This window comes from Podarcis erhardii (genome assembly GCF_964252035.2).
Source record: "Podarcis erhardii genome assembly, chromosome: 10".
In the NCBI taxonomy this organism is placed as follows: Eukaryota; Metazoa; Chordata; class Lepidosauria; order Squamata; family Lacertidae; genus Podarcis; species Podarcis erhardii.
The window spans coordinates 25,844,401-25,867,209 of NC_138500.1; the positions used below are offsets into that span (position 1 = coordinate 25,844,401).

Sequence of the window (22,809 nt, forward strand, 5' to 3'; positions counted from 1 at the left end):
AAAAGTCAGCTTAATCTACTCAGTCCTTAAAAAATTACTTGAAAGCACTTCCCTTCCAGCTGCAGTCAAAAGGCTGCCAATTAGAGTCCTGTGGAGAGGATGGAATTTCTCCTGATTCCAAACTGCGGATCTCCCTCTTGCAGATAATCCAGGAGATAAATTCATTTTGATCAAGTTACAAAAGGAATTCTGAAACAAGAAAGCCTGTTTACATACATGTGGATTTTGGCCACCATTGAAAACGGGTGGTTTGTATTGACACTGAGTTGACAAATGCAGAGGTTAATCACCTTTAGCCAAACAAGGTCAAAAGGGTATACCCAAACATGGATCCTGTTTAAGGAAAGCAAGTGTTTGGAATCTTGATATAAAAACCTTACAGCAAAAAATAGTGCTCACACCAGGAAGTCTCGATACATCCATTAACCAGTAGTCTTCAATGTTTCCAGATGCAGAACCAACCTTCAACCTATCCCATGCTGGGAGCTGAAGTCCAGTAGTACCTGAAGGGCCATAGATTCTTCATCTCCACCCAATGCCTTCTTAAACAAGGATGGGGAACCTTTGGCCTTCCAGATGTTAATGGGTCCTGTCTCCCATCATCCCTGGCCATTGTTCATACAGTTTAGGACTGATGGGAATGGGAGTCAAACAGCTGGAGGGTCAGTTTCTCCATTCCTGATGCAAGGGTTACATAAAAGCTCTCTCTAGAATAAACTACTGGCTGATGAATCAATGCAAAAAGATTATAGTATTGCTTCAAACGTTTAAAGGAAATAATGCTGCTTAAGAATTCAAGAGGAGTTGAGGCTGCTATATTTTGAAAATAATGAAATGTATGACAAAACTCACTCACTGTGTAAGAAGAAAGCTGTACTTCTGTACAGTTGTACAACCATATTTTCTGCTCCTGGGCTAATAATTAAGGTGGTGAGGAAAGGGTTTCTTCGACATGTGTTGTTTTATTTTTGCTTATCTTTAAATGTACAGCCATTTCCTATGTTGTTATGCACACCACTGAAATCAGTAAGACTGACCTAGTTTTGACCCTGCAGGAGCCAGAATCTAGTACGAAAAGAGTATTACAACTGATTCAGGATTTTGGTCGGGTGGCGGGATTTAAATTAAACAAACAGAAAACCAAGGTGCTGGGGAAAAATTTGACAGATACAGAGTCAGAACGGTTTCAGAGAGAAACAGAACTAACTATGGTTAAAAAAGTAAAGTACCTAGGGGTAAACATAACAGCAAAAAATCTGAGTCTATTCAAGGATAACTATGAAAAATGTTGGTCTGAAATTAAGAGAGACTTGGACAGTTGGACAAAATTGAAGCTTTCTTTGTTAGGCCGAATTGCTGCTATTAAGATGAATGTATTGCCAAAAATGTTATTTTTGTTTCAAACACTACAGATTGTGGACAAAACGGAGTGCTTCCGGAAGTGGCAGAAAGATATATCTAAATTTGTCTGGCAGGGCAAAAAGCCCAGAATTAAGTTTAAGATATTAACAGATGCGAAAGAAAGAGGGGGCTTTGCCCTGCCAGACTTAAAGTTGTACTATGAAGCCGCAGCTTTCTGCTGGCTAAAAGACTGGCTACTTCTCGAAGACACTGACGTACTGGACCTGGAAGGTTTTAACAATGCTTTTGGTTGGCATGCATACTTATGGTATGACAAAGTTAAGATCAATAAGGCCTTTAAGAACCATATTGTCAGGAAAGCAGTGTTTAATGTCTGGACAAAATATAAAGACTTATTGGAAAATAAAACTCCAAGGTGGCTTTCACCTCTGGAGGCTAAGGCCCGAAAAAGACCCAATATGGAGGCCAAATGGCCAAAATATTGGGAAATATTAGAAAAAGATGGAGACAATTGGAAATTGCAGAGTTTGGAGAAAATGAAGGATAAGGTGCGAGACTGGTTACATTATGCTCAGATTAAAGAAGTTTTTAAAAATGACAAAAAGTTAGGGTTCCAGGTGGAGAAATCGAAGCTAGAAACAGAATTGTTAGAACCAAAGACCAAGGTACTATCTAGAATGTATAACTTGCTGTTAAAGTGGAACACACAAGACGAAATGGTTAAATCGGCTATGATAAAGTGGGCACAGGACATTGGGCATAACATTATGTTTGAGGACTGGGAAAGGTTGTGGACCATTGGGCTGAACTTCACCGCATGTAATGCTCTGAAGGAAAATGTAATGAAAATGATATATAGATGGTACATGACCCCAGTTAAACTTGCCAAAATATACCATTCGTCTGATAATAAATGTTGGAAATGTAAAGAAAATGAAGGAACATTCTTTCACCTCTGGTGGACATGCCCTAAGGTGAAGGTCTTCTGGGAAATGATATATAATGAGCTGAAAAAGGTATTTAAGTATACCTTCACTAAGAAACCAGAGGCCTTCCTTCTGGGTATTGTCGGCCAGAAGGTGTTAAAGAAGGACCGAACATTCTTTATGTATGCAACAACGGCAGCAAGGATACTCATCGCAAAAAACTGGAAAACTCAAGATCTACCCACACTGGAAGAGTGGCAGATGCAACTGATGGACTATATGCAACTGGCCGAGATGACTGGCAGAATCCGTGATCTGGGAAAGGAGAAGATGGAGGAAGACTGGGAGAAATTCAAGAAGTATCTACAAAAACATTGTAATTTGGTTGAATGTTAAGAAGGATGCTAGATTATAAAAAATTGGCCACCACTAAATTAGATTTGAAATTTGATGATAAGTGAGACTAAAGAAAATATAAAATTTTTTGGAAGAAGTGCTAGATTATATTTGAATGAGTGGACATGAGATTGTAAACAAGTTGATAATTTGTTTGGAAAAAACTTTTAACGATGTAAATGGGAGCGGGAGACGCGAGGGAGTCCAAAGAAGTGATGAAATTATGTCTGTGATAGAAGTAAGATTGTTTATTATTTGTGCATTTATATTTAAAAACTTTAATAAATATTTATATAAAAAAAAATGAAATCAGTAAGACTGGCCATCCCCAACTCTGCATAGGTTCAGACTGTTCAGTAGTTTAACTGCACGGGAGAGACACACAGTTGCAGTGCTGTGTGTGTGTGTGTGTGTGTGTGTGTGTCTGTGTGTGTTTGGGTAGTTCCAGTCTACATTAAAAAAAATGTGCTCCATTTGCAACCCTTGTGCTGGTGCAGAAGTCCTCCCTTTCCCTGTTTAGAAATTCTATTAAGATTTTATTTAATAAAAAAGTCAGATATTCATCTCCTTTCAACTAACAGAACATGTATTTGACCAACTCAATATGTGATACTGCAACATGATTCCAAGCAATTCCTTGTTTAAATCATTGGCATCAGCTGTCAGAATAGGGTTTCCATTAAGGCTGTATGAGTTTTAACTGATTTACTTAATAGGTAAAGCTTTAATTGCTGGTTAAAATATGCCCCTTTCCCATTATTCATCAGTGTGGCTGAGTAACAAAAGTATACCTCCACAGAGGCCCAAAGACATGCCAATTCCCTCCTCAGTGCACCACATTTGATTAAAGAGAAACTTCATGGTGGCCTTTCTTCTCAATCTGCATCTAAAGCTAGCAGATTATTTCACACTTAATGGTATTTCTGGTCAGCAATGAATGACAGTTTTTGTTTATTAAATACTAGCAACTGCAGACTTGCTCAAGTCTAAGACATCAAAAAATCCATGCAGTTCTGAAAAGTTCAGTCTGCTATCTTGATTCAAAAGGATACTCAGCTGTACCCAGACTTAGATGAAAACTTGTTCTGTGATCTCAGGAACCATTAGGAAAATTTTGGTTACAATATCATCATCATCATCACCATCATATATTCATCATCATTTATGAAATTTATACGCCACCCTTCATCTGAAGTTCACAAGGCAGTTTACAACATAAACACAAAATAAAAACTCAAAATGCGTAACAATAATCCAGAGTGAGATCACCTCATTTACTTATGGGACAGTGAATACATAATCAGTGCCAGGTTTTGCATCACAGTTCCTCTGCCAGCTATATAGTGACAAGATGCTTCCATGACAACTACCTATTACACTTTTTCCTGAGTAACCTGACAAAATGGAAATGCAACAGTAATGGAATGGAATGCTTTTGAATGGAACATCCTGGTGGTGGAGCTGGCAAAAAGATCCTATTAACCTAGCCCCCCACCTCCTCAGGTAGAGAAGCAAAATGAGCACTTGATTTTCTTCCTACAGGTTCCCAAACACCATAACAACTGGTATATATCAACCATATCAACGCAGTGGGATGGAAAAGATTTTTTACATTATTATTCGTGTACAATGAACTTTTATGATATTAAACAAATAAGCACATTTTCTTACAAGTAGGTAGGAAAAAAGGTTTTAGAGAACCCCTGATGTAAAAGGATATAAGAAATTTAGAACTGAATGAGTAAATGGTACAGATGATGAAAAGAATACCAGTCACTAACCTTCATATATAGTGATGATATGAGGATGGCTGAGAGATGACATGATCTCAATCTCCCGTCTGATGTGAACCATATCTTGTTCATCCTTAATTTTGTCCTTACGGATGGATTTTATTGCAACCTATAAATTCAGGAAATTGAGTATTACTCTTGGAACAAAGCAGATGAAAGTAATCCATTAGGAGACCCCAGAAAATGAATACAGATGTCAGATGCTGGCAAAATATGGAATGAGCAAAATAAAGTTTACAATACATGCCCACAACCCTTTCCTTTCGTATCATGACAAATACAACCCACGTTTCTAGAGACTGCATTTTCAAAACACATGCAGAGTAAGTGTACTCATGGTCCAAACTGAGTTAGTGTTAGAAGATAATGCAGACAAATTTAGACCAAGCTAACTCTTGATGTAAACATATCAACCTAAGTGTGTTAGAAGTACTAAGAGCACATTATGATTTGCAGAGTATTAACTCTAAATGATGATAAATGCAGAATAAAAAGTGAAAATGAGACACTTTAAAATTAATTGTGCATTTTAACCAATGTGGAGCTTTATTCTGTCTACAAGAGTGGGGAATTGCAATGTCATTTGTGAAAATGCCCTAAGTTGGCTCCCAGTATGTTTCCGAGCACAATTCAAAGTGTTGGTGTTGACCTTTAAAGCCCTAAACGGCCTCGGCCCAGTATACATGAAGGAGTGTCTCCACCCCCATTGTTCTGCCCGGACATTGAGGTCCAGCGCCGAGGGCCTTCTGGCGGTTCCCTCATTGCGAGAAGCAAAGCTACAGGGAACCAGGCAAAGGGCCTTCTCGGTAGTGGCACCCACCCTGTGGAACGCCCTTCCAGCAGATGTCAAAGAGATAAACAACTACCTGACATTCAGAAGACATCTGAAGGCAGCCCTGTTCAGGGAAGCTTTTAATGTGTGACATTTTAGTGTATTTTTAGTCTTTGTTGGAAGCGGCCCAGAGTGGCTGGGGAAACCCAGCCAGATGGGTGGGGTACAAATAATAAATAATAAATTGTTGTTGTTGTTGTTGTTTTCAGAAACAATATTTTATAGAACAGTTACAGCATTTGATTACCGTAAATTGTTTTATCACCTGTTTTGCTCCTAGGTTATTCAAAGCTATTGCCCTTTTCAAAACTGGCAATTAGTTTGCACAAAACAGCTGAGTGGTAAGTGTTGGTCTGGAAAACCAACAAGATCTATTAAGGAAGATGGGCATGTATATCTATTGTCGGCTATCTTTAGAAACTACAACTGGTGCAAGATATTGCGATCAGGGTGCCGACAACAACCCGTATTTAGAGCAAACCAGTACTTTATAACCCTTGGCTCTTGGTTTCTCTTGGACACAATTCAAAGTGCTGGTTAACATATTTAAAATCTCCAGTTCCCACATTCTCCAAAATGCTCTTCACCTTAATTTCTCTTTGGATTTCTGAATTCGATTCATTCCAGTCGTATTACTGAAGTAGAACTGGTATATCAGGAATTATTCATAGTTTTGTTTATCAGAAGAAAAATCTTGGTGCACATAACATTCAAATTGCTTTTTAAAAGTATGTAACAAGTACAAGAGAACAAGTGCTGTTGTGTACATTGATTAAATACCACAAACATTAATGTGATTGTACATACAGCTGTATTAATATTATTTTGTGATATTTATTAACACATGTTCTTGCAATGAGCAGGGTGTTGGACCAGACAGCTGACATGTTCTCCTCCAGCCACATGGCTGCATCAGTAAAATACTGCATGAAAAGACTATTAATGTAGTCTTGCATACAATCACATCAAAAATGTCCCATCCCATCCCTCCACAATGCTTTATCCAAGTGTACAAGCACATCTGTAACACAAAATGGAGAAAAATGCAAGAGAACTAGAAGCTGGGGTAGACTCTGCATGCTCCAATTCCAAAATTAAGCTTGGACATTTTTCAAATTAAACCAGAATCAAGGAGGCGTGCCCCAGAGGGAGGAGGGAACTACAGGAACAACAAAGGATAGGAAAAATCCTATATTCCTAATTACTGTACAATGAAGCCTGGGTGCCTTGCAAATGCATGTGTATCTCTGGTTCTTACCCTGTCTCCATCATCACTCCCTCCCTCACTGCGAAAATTCAGACTGAAAGCTCCTTGTGACAGGACCTTTATTTGCATAACATCTTGTACAGTGATTATGCAGCGTAAGTAAAAATACAACAGCAATATGACCTACCAACTCAAGATCAATTTCCATCATAATCTTCTGCCCTTAACAAGCAACTCTCCCCCAAGCTAAAATAATTCTTTGCACTTATGATTCCAGAAGGAACTGAAAAAATTTCTAGATGCCATCATTGCTCTTTGAACCCTACATTTCATGTTCTCTGCATCACTTATGCAATCATTCAGTAGCCATATCCTTCCTGCATCCTTCCTAAATCATGGGAGTAGATGTCTTTCTAAAAGGAACTGTGGGAACAGAGGAAACAATAGCCAAACTTGAATCACAAATTCACAGTCTAAAAGCCACATGGGACTGTGTGTTCCCAGTGAAAGACAAGCTACAGAGATCAAATCAGGCAACATGATGGAACATGACCCATCCACATAGAGTATGAATGCTAGCAGGCATCCATCCCTATATGAAGTCCTTGCGTGTCTGATTTGCTTTAAATTGTAAAACGTTAAAATACAAAGATGTTATCTTTTTAAGACTGAATGAAAAGACTTTGGAGAAGCCTCACTATATCTTACAAGTCCAGCCTTCTATTTGGTCATGGAAATCATCCTATTACAAATATTTGTTTTGTTTACTACATTTCTATACGGTTTAATCATTGGCACTCCTAAGCAGTGCACATAAAAGCCTCTGTTGCATAACTCGAACAGCAGGATTTGTTGTTGGGATATATTGATTTATTGCATCTATTTAAAAAGCAATGCCAGATGTAGAACTTGGTTGCAAAAGAGTCACGGGCACCTATTGCATAAGATGTATGTGAAATAATATGTTTTATGATTTTTCAGTTTTATTTAATTTTTTTTTTTAAAGAAAAAAACCTTTAGATGTTAGTACAGTGGTACCTCGGGTTAAGTACTTAATTCGTTCTGGAGGTCTGTTCTTAACCTGAAACTGTTCTTAACCTGAAGCACCACTTTAGCCAATGGGGCCTCCTGCTGCCGCCATGCCGCCGGAGCCCGATTTCTGTTCTCATCCTGAAGCAAAGTTCTTAACCCGAGGTACTATTTCTGGGTTAGTGGAGTCTGCAACCTGAGGTACCACTGTACTGGCCTACTACATCAATGAAGCTCAGAAATTCACTAATGTACTCCTTCCATGTTGTTTTAAAAGTGGCAGATATTAACAAAGCTTGCTGCAATCCCCACCATAGGGCAAGCCTTACTTTTTAAAAGAGTTTTTAAGGCTGTATCTCCCCCCTCTTTAACACTAAAGTTGATCATCACATTTTTGAAAAGAAAGTGGCAAAGATTGAGTACTTTTATTTATTCCCAGCATAAATACAGTTATCCATCTTTAGCAAGATTCCCCCCGCCCTTGCTTCATGAGGAACTAATAGAAAACACCTAGTATTGCATTAGTACTAGAAATGCTAAGAGGAAAGTTGGGGGAGGAGTTTTCATATGGAAAGGTCTAAAAGTTAAGCTATTTCTTTCTTTCTTAAAGCAAAGCTTTGGCTTAAAGGATCTGCTGAGCAGCCTTCTTTTTAGCAAGGCTGGATGCAATTTTAATCATGGTAAGGAGGAGGAACAAATGCTTAAGAAATTCCAAAGGGTTGGAAGGCAGTTTCAGCTGGCAAACAAAGCTTGGCTTTTCTTTCTCTCATTTTGTTCCTCGGGAGAGGCTGCAAGTGCATATATGCTCTGCATGAAAGAAGGATGTGGGTGGCTTTTGGACCAGCACATGCATTCCTGGGAAAAATAAATATAGACATTGATAAAAATATGCTTAGTATTAAACAGCCCTGCATTTGGCTCTCGAAAAGAATTTCAAATGGACCTTGTTGTCAAACACATAAGGAGCAAATTCTTCACCATCTAGGGTCAGTGGGGGAATCATACCATCCAGTGAATGCAAAACAGTGCATTTGGATCCAGGCCAAATAGGACCAGCTTATAGGAGAAAGCTGCATAAACTGGATACTCTACCAAACACACATACACACAAAAACCAACCCTCGTTCTGAAAAGACATAATCAAAATGATATTCACATAACTGTTATTTTTACAAACCCTTCCTTTTTTAATGCAGTTGTGTTGTCGATGGTCCTGATTTTCATTAAGAGTAAGACTCATCCTTCAATAGAACCAAGGCAATACAGTACTTTAGTTTCCATTTTCAATAAATATATAAAACGTGTCTGTGACTGCTGAGGCTTTGATCCAACTATTTAAAATCACTTTTATTGAGACATGTAAGCATATTCACCTATAACTGTAATGGCTTCAGCTACACAAATAAAAATAATATTTGTAAGTGTAAGGGTGCCCTTCAGATTATTATGGTGCTTTTAACAGTCATAGAGCACTACAAGATCCAAATGTGTTTTATTACAATATCAAAACATTAAGGAACTTTCTTGTAAGCACCATAAATACCACTAACAGAATTCTGTTTATGAATGAATTTTAACACAAATACTTTCAGAATAAAGAATCCTTTCAAAAGTATGTTTATACTTTAATACCAGAGATTTTGCAACCTTCATTTGTTGACATCTCAGTGATGGGATTGATGCCAGGAGCTATGCATAATGGACGTGTATCATGTAAACCTAAGTAGCTATTATTGTCTTTAAGGAAGACATCTTGTGAAAGTGTTTGTTCATCAAGCAGATTCTTTCTTGGAGAACAATTAATTTAGACTATTCATCACAACTTTTAAAAAAAGATTGAAGTGGCAAGAAATTGCTTTTCTTGGGCCGCCCGTACTATCTACTCAAGCCTGTACAAGAAAAAGTGCTGTTCTGCACCTGCAGGAAGCACAGAATATTGCTTGCGTTCTTATTTACCACTGCCATAAGAAATTCTGTCCTCTAGAAACTCAAACATTAATCAGAACAGAATCACCAATGCGAATACTTTTTGACTCAGTGAAGGGCAAGAGCTTACAAGGTTCAATATCCTCCTATGCACTGAATAGCAAAAAAAAGACCAATCTTAAAGTGGTAAATAATAAGGTGGTTTTTTTCACTTTGATTTGTTTTCATTTTCATTTGTGATTTAGAGATAACTGGCTATATATCTGCACATTCTTAGAGCCGTTCTTGCATACGGTAGGATAACCCACTCACTCACACATACAACTGATCTCTAATCAAATCATGCAGTGAAGCTTTTTAAGAAGTTTGGGCTGTGACAGTAATAACCAAGAAACCTCAGGAACCATTTAATTACAGTCTCAAATTCATTTGTCTAGTCAAATAACAAAATTTCCATTTAGCCTCATCTGGGCATGGAATTTACTATTTTTGTCATTTCACTAATGGTGGGAGGATCTATTTATTTTGAGAGCAAACAGCTCATGCTAAACCACATGGTGGCTTCATTATGAATATCTTATGAACACAGGACAGGGAGGAGTCTGCTACCGCAGTGCCATTGTCCCCTCTGTGCATGTTCATTTTACTGTGGCTCAAAGTCTGAAAGGGGGTTTATGTCCCAACCTAACCTGCATCACAATATTAGATGCTTTCAAGCATTTACTTGAACATGCTGGGTGAACAAGAGGCAGGGGTGTGAATGCAAGCCCCATCCCCAATATACCTATGCAATATACCTCTTGCTTAGTCCCCAACTTTCCCCAGTTTGGGTGGGGTAGGTTTGCAGGGGACTTGTACTCACAATTCCTTGAATGTGAATAGAACTGTGCACAATCAGGCACACTGGCCTGATAAAGCAGGGTCCCCGACTGCACTCCACTCATGTTCGTGCAAGTGCAAGCCCCCACTCAACATGGGGAGACTGGAGACAGCGCGCACACAGAGATGTTGGGAAGAAGGTGGGTTTTGGGTCTTGCCCACGGGTCTTTGGGGCCCCCACAACAATGGTGTAGAATGGAAGGCGAGAAGCGGGGATGCAAAATTTTGGCATCACACAGGGTGCCATTGAAATTTGAGACACCAAGGTCTGCCACTGAATAGGGCTTGCAAGCATGCCCCCTGCCTCCTGAACACAGATACAGCATTTGTGTGTATGACAACCATAGGTCATATGATAACCCCATGGATATTGCCATGAAGAAAAATGGAATATAAACTGAAGCAACAATAATAACAGTGACAGATACAGATAGGTAGCCGTGTTGGTCTGCCACAGTCAAAACAAAACAAATTCCTTCCAGTAGCACCTTAAAGACCAACTAAGTCAGTTCTTGGTATGAGCTTTCGTGTGCATGCACACTTCTTCAGATACACATAATAATAACAGTGGTTACCTATCTGGGACGCTGTAGTAGAGGGTTTTCTGTCTCAGCAGTGATTTGACTAGATGACATCTATATCCCCCATCACTCCACAATTCTGATAAGTGAAGGCATACTGATGCAATGCCTCCGTATCATTTTGAATTTTTGGACTGAATGATTTCAATAAATTAACCAAGATAGTTATATTGTTTTTGTTTTGCTTGTTTGTTTTAGTTTATAAAAGAAATGTTGGAAAATATGAATACATTTCACACGGCTACATTTTTGTTTATGGCTACAAATGGTTTGCAGAGTTATAAATATTTCGTGGCTTGCTCAAGGCAATTCCAAAAGTTTATGCGCATTTAGTGCTATTGCAGTAAGAAACTTTCCTCTCCTTTTAGACTTTCCATCTTACGGGCCAGGAGTAAACAGAATTTAACCTTAAAGACACTACAGTGAAAAGGAAAATGGTTTAAACTTCCCTGTATTTCCCTAACACCCTACACAACTTCCCCTATGGAAGTTGTGGGTTTTAAGCCGATTTGTCTTGTTGTTGAAAAAATAGCGGTGGGATCTAAAGGGAATTTCAACCTGTTTGTGCTGCAGTAAATTAGCCTAGAAGGGAGTGGGATGAGGAAATGTAAGAGGAAGAACATAATCCCTTGACGGAGGAAAGTATGCAACTGTCAGTGTGAAACATGTTAAAAATGCATCATACAAAGAGCTTTAAAAAAACCTGATTAGTCTCATAGCAGCTCCTTCACCATATATAGATATTACTACTTATATATGTATGTTTATTTATAATCCTTGATTCTCTCATTAATTCACACTGCAGAAGTACGGCCATCCTAGCACTGAATGCCAAGCTGCGTTGAACCAAAAGTCACACAGGGCTGCCATACATCCGGAATTTCCCGGACATATCCGCGATTTGTTCATCAAAACTAGTGTCCAGGCAGAATTTATGAAAATTGGTAAAAATGTCTGGGGAAACCATGTATGTCAGTGTCCTTTAAAAAAAAGAAGAAGAAGAAGCTCAAAAACTTCTTTTTTCTTTTTGGAGTTTGTCCAAAGTTCACTCTTTAAAATATGGCAACCCTACTTTAAGGCCAAGAAGGTTTAAGGAGCTCTCTTTTACTAGGGAGAATAAAGATTTCAAGAGTTAAGGCCAAGATAGTTCAATCATTTAAAAATATTTACTGTTCAGACCATCTAAACCAGATCATCTCCATGGCAATGCAACCTCAGCAAGAATCATGCAGCTAAAGTCAAATTAGTTATTTATAAGTGGCCCAATCCCATTGTTTAGAGTAATAATCAAGAAAGTTACTATACAGTGTTTCACACCAAGCTATCAGTGGGGCAATTTGTAACCAAAAGATCCTGCTGATTTAAACCATGGGATCCTGTTTTTTAAAGACTTGCTGTTCCTTTCTTTTTCAAGTTACATACTGCATATTTGCTCTTTTTGTTACATTTGGTATCTTTTGTCTGATGAGGCCTACAACACTGAAGGGAAAGCACAGATGAAACTGCAGAGGAAATTGTACAATTATTATGTTTTCAAAGTTTTAAAGTGTCTTTTTTGTTGTTGAAGAACTGCAGATATATTTTTGAGTGTTGGAGCTAGACTTACAGTGCAATGCTAACCATGTCTACTCAGAAGGAAGCTCTATTGAATAAAGTGGTTCTTACTCTCAGGTAAGCAGGGATATGTTTGCAGCTTCCTAAGCTAGTTACATGGGACACGGGTGGTGCTGTTCTGTAAACCACTGAGCCTAGGGCTTGCTGGTCGGAAGGTCGGCAATTTGAATCCCCACGACGGGGTGAGCTCCCGTTGTTTGGTCCCAGCTCCTGCCAACCTAGTAGTTAGAAAGCATGTCAGTGCAAGTAAATAAATAGGTACCGCTCCAGCAGGAAGGTAAATGGCGTTTCCGTGCGCTGCTCTGGCTTCTCCAGAAGCGGCTTAGTCATGCTGGCTACATGACCTGCAGACAAACGTTGGCTCCCTCGGCCAGTAAAGCGAGATGAGTGCCGCAACCCCAGAGTCGTTTGTGACTGAACTTAACTGTCAGGGGTCCTTTACCTTTACCTTTAAGCTCTTTTTGTTACATTTGATATACACATACAACTGAAATCAGTGCAAAAAGCTAGTCTAGGTTATCTTAAACTCCACAATTTCAAGGGGAATTAAATACAACTAACTTAGTCTGTATCTCACCTAATAAATATAAATGAAACTGATGTTTCCAAAGATTGTTTGTAGCCCATGGCATCAACAAGCAATGAAAAAATAATATACGTACATGGGCCTGAGGAAAGTAATTCAGCCACCTTAGATTTTACTTGTATACCAGATGACTAGATACCGTATATTATCTTTCTTTTCAAATCACTGCAGATAATACATAGACACAACTACAAGAATCTGCTCCACAGTTTAGTTTCCCAATACACTGTTTTAAAAAGATCATTTCCTAAAACAAAAGCTAATTTACTGCTACCATGACACTGCTTGCAAAGGAAAGCTGCCTTCTCAGAAACCAAAAGGGCTGAATGAAGATGATAAATGTCAAATCAAAGTTTTATTTGCATTAACTGATACACTCTTGAGCTTGTGCCGAGAACTAAGATGCTTCTAAGTGTATGCATTTCACTTTTGCACTGCCAATTTCTCTGGCTGTAAGTAACATTATCCTATCAACAGTGGTGACTCAGCAACAGAAGAGGAATTAGTGAGTGAATAAGAGGGAGATTTTCCTCCCTGTTATACACAGATTCAAAAGCTATTCTGCGTAACTGAACCAGGCACTCGGAACAGAGGATTTATGCTGCACTCCCAAAGGATGGGAGGTACATTTGTAACTCCCTTCCTACCCTCTGCCCTCACCCTTAGGTGGTAACAGGATTTGAGTACGTACTTCCTAAGCATTGCCCTGCTGCCAGAATTACATCCCCTCATTGTTTGGTACTTGCCATATTTTGCAGACAGGCCGTTTTTTTTCCAGAACACACCCTCTAGGGAAAGGTTTAACTCACAAAAAATATGAATTGCAAGTAATCCCAGAAAGCCAAGCTCTGCCTAAACGACTCCTAAGAAACAATTGTCTTTATTGCTTATTTAGGTAAAGTATCCAGTCCTTTAAAGATGAGAATGGCCAAAGTGTTTTCTGTGTATTGTCAGCCTTATGGCTTGAAAGAGAAGGTATGATTCATTAGTTTTGAGTTGACATTATTAGTGGTGCTCCTCCAGGTGAGCTCAGTCTGGAGTCATCTTTATTGTGCTGTATGAGAAACACTGCCACTTCTTCCCATATTACATCTGTGCTTTAGATAAATCAGAGGCACAAGTCAGTACAGCTCTCAAACTAGCATTATTTCAAAGAAATAATCTCAGGTTTATTTGAGGGAAAGGAAGTGGTAGCAATTGAACAGTTGTCTGAACAGGGGGGTGCAGGCTTGTCACCTAGAACCAGGTGACCCCTTTGCAGATGGAAGCAGACCCATCTGCCCTGATGGAGTGTGCATGTTTGCAATCTCAACATTCCCAGAAGGCAAACGAGTACACACGTCATCTTTAAAGTCTTGGTGGGAGGGACAGGGTAACATGTTGGAACGTCTTTGTCACTTCTGCCCTGTTCCAAACATGCCCTGCTCCTGAACACTGATTCCTGAAAACTTTGTCTGCTACTGAGTCTGTACTGTTGGCTGCCTGAATAAGGTTCTCTTTTTTTACTTACAAATAAGAGAATCTGCTTGTGTGTTTTGGGGTGGGAATCTGGACAGTGGCCATCATTACATCTTGTGGGAATGAATTCTACTAACACTTCCGTTCTGGCAGGAGGTCAGTAGATGGGTGGGAGAGGTGCTTAACTCATCAACAAAGAAAGGAAAAATTTCAGGGGACAGTTAAGGGTAAAGAATAAGCAGCGTCTCACACCAGTCAATTCTCCCAGCCTCCACCTTAGCACTGGGAGGGTTAACACAGGTTTAGGAACTCCACATTTCCCTTGTAATATCCAGCTCTGCAAAAATAATGTTTGGAACATAAACAGGTTTACTTTAGTCTTGCATGACCTGTGTTGCTGATTTTTTTATGTAAGGCCCCATGGTCTACCAACGTATTTTAAATTTGCAAAGTAAGCATGCATACTCAATATCTTTTAACAGTTAAAGCTGATAGGCAATAAAGTTTGGGTCCTCTCAGAGATGGGCTCCTGCTTTATGAAATTCCCCACCACCAGCTCCCCCCCGCCAAAAAAAACCCCCAATACCCCATTATGTGGTTGGTTGCATTGGTTCAGGTTTTGAAGAAATGTTTGAATACTCGCCTCTTTTCTCTAGCTTTTAATTGAATATTTTATTGTATACGGTGCTGGAATTTTTATAGTATTTTCAAGTGTATTGTGCACAGCCTTGTTTCATTTTGTTTTATTTATTGGCTTATTTTTCTATATTAAGTTTTACATCTGCTGTACGCTGCCCCTCCTGAAGTGGCAAGAGGGAGGAGGTGGTGGAGGTGTGATTTGAGCAGCATGCACTAGCACATTTGCTTGATCCTAGTAAGCTATAGGCCGCTTAATGGTGGCTTAGCATTATTATCCAGGCCAATTTTATCAACGTGAGGCATTTGGACCTTCCAGCTGCATCTTCATCTCCATCCACATTGAACAAAGGCAGGCTTCCTAGAATGTATACACACACCATACTTAGTTGATGGGTTTTGTTCATGCTTTGCATCAGGCTGTCACCTTCCCCAGGTTTCATTAGCTATTGACCATAGTTTGCTTTTAATCTGCACCATGTGATGGTTTTATTTCCTTGCTTGAGTAAACTGTTGTACAAGCTTGACACTATAATGCAACTGTCTGCGGCAGTGTGGACTGATATGCAGGAAGGGTAATCCTGTTTTAAGGGGTTGGACATGATTTTATTGGTCCCTGCCAACCTTATTATTTATATGAATGGTAGAAGGTCACATTGATAGAATCCAGAGCTCCTTCTCTCTTCTAGTAGCTATTGGTGATGGGGGGGGGGGGGGCGGGCGTGCCGGGCTGCTGAAATTCTATGTACTTTGCTTAGTGCCAAGCTGGTAGGAGCACAAATTCAATATAAGTATGCTGGAAACTGCTGGTATATTTCCTAAGCCTGTAGCCAACAGGAAAGGGTTAGAAGACATTGTAATAATTTGAAAATATCTAATAGTTTATGCAGAGTCTTCTCTTCTGCTGTTACAAGACATCTCTGTCAGAACATCCAAAAATTGAACTACCATCTGTGATTCTGGGAAGAAGGGAAGAAGTCACCTGAAGCAGACAAAGTAGAGGTTCGGAGGAACTATGAATAGATTAAAAAGAAAGAGAGCAATTTCTTCTCAAACCTTTCTGACAAATTACATCTTTCAAAGCAAATTCACATTTGAATGAATACAATTCCTTTCAAAAGGAGGTGGAATTCAAAACTGGAATGGAATTGAAAACTGTTTCAAAACTTTTAACTATGAAGATGTAATTCTGACTTCAGCAAATGTTGACCAATACTGAGTGCAAGATCTGCTGAAAGGACAAAAGCTATAGTTATATTTAACTTCCTGCAAAATTGCCAAACAGATGTTTATGTTTGGCTTCCACACTTGCTGGGGCCAAATACAACATCAAACTAGGATTCCACAAGGTATAGGTTCTTTCCATCCAAATAAGTTCTTAAGAAAGTAAAAGCAATGGCTGACATGTTTTATAACCTGGGTAGGGCTGGGAGAATGATCATGCCCACCCTGTTCTTTATGCCTCTTTTCATTATTTAAATACATTTCTGGTTACAAAATGATTCTTAATGATCAGCTTCCTAATACATCAGACATTTTTATTCTTTTTTTTAAAACGAAATGCTTTCTAAGTTTCACAAAAATTAACACAAAAAATAAAATCTTGGCAAATCAGAGAAAAGAAAAGTGAAATAATTCTAAAGTCTCTGGAACAGTTTTGTTTTGCACAGTTGCAGCACATCTTCCTGCAAAAGTCAAAACATAATTTCCTGGGCAGTTATATACTCTAACTTTTCATCCACCATATAACAATGAACATAATGAAAAAAGAAAGAATAAGTAAAGAAGTAACTTTGTAGGATGTACTCATAACTCAGACTGGCCTATATATTCAGAAAAATGAGGTGGAAATGTGGACCTTTTAGTAATAGCATTATGGAATGTCCTTTCAAGGGAGGAATGCTTATCACCAACTTTTCTGTCTTTTACATGCCAGGAAAGAACCTTTCTAACTCATCCAAACTTTTATATTTTCTGACTACAGTGGTGCTCCGCAAGACGAACGCCTCGCAAGACGGAAAACCCGCTAGACGAAAGGGTTTTCCGTTTTGGAGGCACTTCGCAAAACGAATTTCCCTATGGGCTTGCTTCGCAAGACGAAAATGTCTTGCGAGTTCCTGCGGGGTTTTTTCCCTTTCCCCCCCCCCCTTTTCCTAAGCCCTAAGCCGCTTATCAGCTGATCCGCTAAAAGCCGCTAAACCGCTAATAGCGCTAATCCGCTAAGCTGTCAATGGGCTTGCTTTGCAAGACGAGAAAACCGGATTAATTTCGTCTTGCGAGGCACCACTGTATCAATTGGCTTTTATCTGCTGCTCTTTTGTGTCTATTATTTACTCTTGTTTTGCATGTTTTAATTCTCATTAACTGTCTGGAAATGATGGATTAAAATGTTTCACATAGAAAAATAAATGAATAAAATGGTATCTTCCCCCTTCTTCTGACCTGCAGTCTGAAGTGGTAAACTGTACCACAGGGGTAGGGAACCCTGTGGTTCTCCAGAAGTTGTTATAGATTCCAACTCTCATTAGCCCCAGCCAATGACCAACAGTCAAGGGCAATGAGTTGTAGTCAAGGGAGTTATAGCCAGCAACATCTAGGGGGCCACAGGTTCCCCACCCCAGACATACCATGTCAGTATTGTACCATCTTGTTCTACTGTGTAGACCAGGCCACATCAGGGAAGCTGTATCTGCACACTGTGGATTTCTACTGTTTTTAGTTTTAAAAGATTACTTTCTAAGAAACATTCATATGTCTGGATCATCTATCATTTTCTTAAAGAAGAAATCAAAAGAACATTACAAGGGCCACCTTGAAAATACCAGAAGGAATGTATGCCAGGAAGGGTACAGGAACAACCCACACCTACCTTTTGCAATATACAGTGGTACCTCAGGTTAAGTACTTAATTCCTTCCGGAGGTCCGTTCTTAATCTGAAACTGTTCTTAACCTGAAGCACCACTTTAGCTAATGGGGCCTCCTGCTGCCGCCACGCCGCCAGAGCACAATTTTTGTTCTCATCCTGTAGCAAAGTTCTTAACCTGAAGCACTATTTCTGGGTTAGCAGTGTCTGTAACCTGAAGTGTATGTAACCTGAAGCATATGTAACCTGAGGTACCACTGTATACCAAGGCCAAGCACAACTGGAGGAGACTCAATATTCTGAGTCTTAAAATCTCTTTGCCAATCCCCCCCCCCAAAAAAAAAAGTTAGGCAGAACAACAGCAGCAACTCAGGCTTCCCACTTCACCCTGCCAATGACCTTAACACAGACTTGGATGTACCACCTTCCCCTGAGTGCAGAACAATTCCCTGCTCCGGCTACTCCAGCCAGAATTTCATTTCAGCAAATACCACAAATCATGTCATACTGTGTAGAACTATTTAAAAGCAGGGTTGTGCAATGTGAACTGTTCACTGCATGGGAATGAACCGGAGTCTGCCTAAGCTAGCCTCTTTCACTTCTTTGTTTTTTATTTAAATTATCCTGAAGATGTGGCTGCATTGTTGTTCGGAACTTTAAACAATTTTTCCTCTAATTGGAGAGTCAGCCTAAACTGCAAAAGCAATTTAATGCTAAAATCAGCATCCTAACAAGAGAATAGTTTGGACATTTTTTTCCACATGTATTATCAGCTGTTTCCTAGAAATTGCAAGCCCCTGGCTCAGCTAAAATGAAACCAAATCCACTATGTGTAATGGAATTATAACACACTATACTAAGGAACTAATAGAACCTGGTAAAAACATATATTTTCATGCATTAACTTTTACATTCCTCTAACAAGCACATGGGATTAAGGCAAAAAAAATAAAAATAGACCATTTCCAATATAATCTTATCACCTTGGGGTTTTGGGTAGGAGGGATTAATAACTGATTTATTTCTACAGTGTCTTCTCTAATGTACACACCCGTTTAAAAGCATGCCATTATCTGAATTAGCTTATATAACAGGATATAAAATGTCATGGCAGGTTTTGTTGGAATGATAATGAGAAGAATTTGTGAGCTCAATGAAACAAAGATGCTCACTTCTGTGCCAAATATTCATTTGATGGCAATACTTCAAATAAATTATTCCTTATAACAACTAGACTGTCATATCCTACAACCACATCCCGAGCAACCACCCAGCTGGGCTCAATAAAGCTATTTTCCAATGTGCTGTACGTACACACACACACACACAAACACCCATACTTCCCAGATGTTTTCTGTGTAAAACATTTGGTTTCAAATGCATAGCAAGTCTTTCCAAAAAGCCATTACATTTGTTTAATGGACTCATACAGTTCAGCTAAAATATCCTGGAGCAGACATCTGACTGCATTTCTGCTATGAGCCCCATCTGCAAAAAGCACAAAGAGCAAATGAGAATGTTTTACATGATTTATGCTGCCTTTATGATCAGCCAGTTCATAAAGCACAAGCTTTGTTCAACAGACAATAACACAGACTGCTTTCAAGTGTGTCATTAAGTGTTGTTTTTTTCTGTTTTAAGAAATACTTTCCATTCAAACAACAGGCCCAATTCTAAAGCAGTGGGATCCGTGCAACTAGAATCAGAATTTTACTTACTGCACCACCGAAAAATTAATTTCCTGTTTTCTCTCCTGAGGATATCCAAGACAGATAAATTCATAATATCTATGGTGGCACATTTTTATTTTCAACAGAGGAAAACTAGAGGAAGGAAATTTATAAAATACATAAGAAATTATTAGTGTTAATCTCATTAATCCTCACAATAACTGTGAGGTAAATTACTACTTTTATTTTACAGCTGGGTTACTGAAATTTAAGGTTTATTCATTCCAGTGAACGTATGGATGAGTTTAATTTTAACTCTGCTCCCTGAACCATGTCTGACACCAGTCCCATGTTTATTTTAATTCTATATATATTTCACTGTAGATGGAAGACCTATGTGAAGAAATTCAAGTCCTTAATTATAACATCTTCCCCTCAAAAGCTTGAAAGAGATTACTAAGATAGTTCAGCTATCATGGCTGAACCATGGTTTACTGCAAAAGTAACCATGGTCAAATATTGGGCTTGTGTATTCCAGCACTTCCTTGCCAGTGCTGCCCCAAAGGAAGAGTTTGGAAATGTTCACTTCCATTTTTTAAATTAATACTAAATTATTTTATGAGACTTATATATCATCCTTCTTCACAAGACCAAGGGATGGCTATGAAAAACAAGTAACTTAAAACAGTCATCATCAAAATACAAAATCAATAAAATATAAAATAGCAACTTTTGCCAAGTTTCAGAGAAAAGCCACACCAAAGTTTCCTAGCTAGCTTTTGTTATCATAAAACAGCTATTAAATATTTTCAGCATACTGGTATAGGTCCAAATGTCTTCTCTTACAAGTATCTTAAAATATTTTTGTGGTCAGGCAGCAATATTGTATTTTAGATGTATTTTATGACTGAACTATGAAGTAGCATTCAACTGTACTGTACACAGATTTCTACAATGTTCTTCTCCTGGTCACTTTTTCTTTTGACAAATATTTTCTGCTCTGAACAGTTAAACACAGAATTGTTAAAGTGATTATGAGATATTTCTGCTTTCCAAGAATTATGGAAATGCAAGCAGTGCCCGTTCTAAGAGAAATTCAAATGTCATTTGCATACAATTGCCAAACTATAGACATTAAGCTTTGAAATGCAGAAACTGCACAGCACTCTCTGATTCTAGATCTCCAGTGCTGGATTTTGAGCTATTCAGATTTGGCCTCCAAATATGGGTCCCCTATTTCCTAAGCAACACTCACATTTAAGGAATGCGTATGAGGTTGCAATATCTTATGAACTCGAGTGGGACCAAGTCTCATTGAACTCAATGGAGCTTTTTGAGTAGACATGTATAGAATTGCTCCATGAGTTACCTAAAGCTAGAGGAGGGATATATACCTTTGGAAAATATAAAATTGTGTTGAAAATTTAATGCAGCTAGTGACAGTAAATTAGCTCTGCACAAAAATATTTTGATCATATCTACAGCTGTGAAATTATGGAAGAAATTGCCTATTTTCTGCAAACTGATTCTATCTTCAGATGGCTTTCTAGCCCAATCTTGTGACATTCCAATCCCACCAAGAACTTATCCCATAGCTCCTTTTTTCAAATAAAAAGTAACCAATAAAAACCATATTTTATTCTTATCCTCCAAAAGTATTAGAACAAGACCTGAATTGTATCATATTTAGGGCTTGTACTCAATCCTGGACCAGTGAAAAATTTAAAAGCCAGACATCAAAGCCCATGTATGTGCTCATCCTCAGACAGCTGAGATATCACCAATATTAAATAACATTAACAACTGTAGAAGAGGTTCATTGGTACACATGCTGGTTTCTTTATGTACTTTACTACAATTTGAACATCAAATAGCTTCATACTTAACTAGCCACATGGAGGTATTTTCTCCCACTTTAGACTGTAACGAAAGGTTACTGCAGGGTCTTTATATGTATTAAACATCTGGAAGTTTTGGTATGGATCCAAGATATCTGATCAGCATGGGCAGCCACTATACGTACTCCCATGGCATATCTCACCCAGCCCCCTAGTGTTCAGTGTCTAGGCTCTCCTAATTTATACAATGTACAGTGTTGTCTGTGCAGACATGGTGATAAATATGTGCTGCTTAAAAGCAGATATTTCACAAACTATAACTTACAGATGCTCTGGGCTTTCATGTGGGCAAGACAAATGAGAATCCTATGCCTGACTGAAAAAGCAGAGTTCAGAAAACAACAGCAAGAGAACACAAATGAAAACCTGGGTACATTTGAGGCGTAAATAAATTGGTCACCCAGTACTGCACAGATGCATTTATTTCACTTTGTAGTTCTTTCCACCTTAACTCAAGTATCTAGCAATAGGACAGGGCTGTTGTTGTTTTTTTAAAAAAATGTCCTGCCAAATGGACACACAAAATGTCGACATCTGTTAAAAAAAGATGGTTAAAGGCAGCATTTGGTATATATAATGGATAATTACAAGGAATCTGTGAGAAGAATTCTATGAACACTAAACAATCTTTAGCAGGAACTGTTTGTTCCAAACAGCTTTATCCAACATGTATGATACCAAAACATAATTTTATATATGCTTTCAGATATAATTTCCTCCATATGTCATACATAATATCCTAATCTTGAATTTAATGATACAAAAAACCCACACACATGGCTCAACACACAATGCTTTAATGTTACATACTCCCTCTATTATGATTTTTCTCAAATGATGTTTTGAAGCTGTTAGTAATAACACATTACAATGCAATTATGCTTTTGGTTGAAAGCAACTTGGCAAACAATGAACTAAATTCCACTCTGAATTGTACTTCAGGCAGCCAAATATTAGCCAGAGTTCCTCACCCTAAAAGCCACAATTCAAAGACCAAAACTTACATATCTGACCGCATCTGGCACCCACTATCCACAAACCCACCAGTCTCACCTTTCCTGTACGCATACTACACTCAGCCACAAATATTTCAGATATCTATATTCTTAGAGCCACTACCCACCCACAGATACTCAGACACATACATCCCTC

The 22,809-nt window shown here is 38.6% G+C and overlaps 1 protein-coding gene across 1 annotated transcript in view; it reads right to left on the reverse strand.

Annotated features, from left to right (window-relative positions):
- Positions 1 to 22,809, reverse strand: part of NUAK1 (NUAK family kinase 1) — a 53,194-nt gene that overhangs the window by 22,964 nt on the left and 7,421 nt on the right. Inside the window, exon 2 of the mRNA XM_081878384.1 lies at positions 4,466 to 4,586. Within this exon, the coding sequence (XP_081734510.1) occupies positions 4,466 to 4,586 (121 nt within the window). The remainder of the gene's footprint in view (positions 1 to 4,465; positions 4,587 to 22,809) is intronic.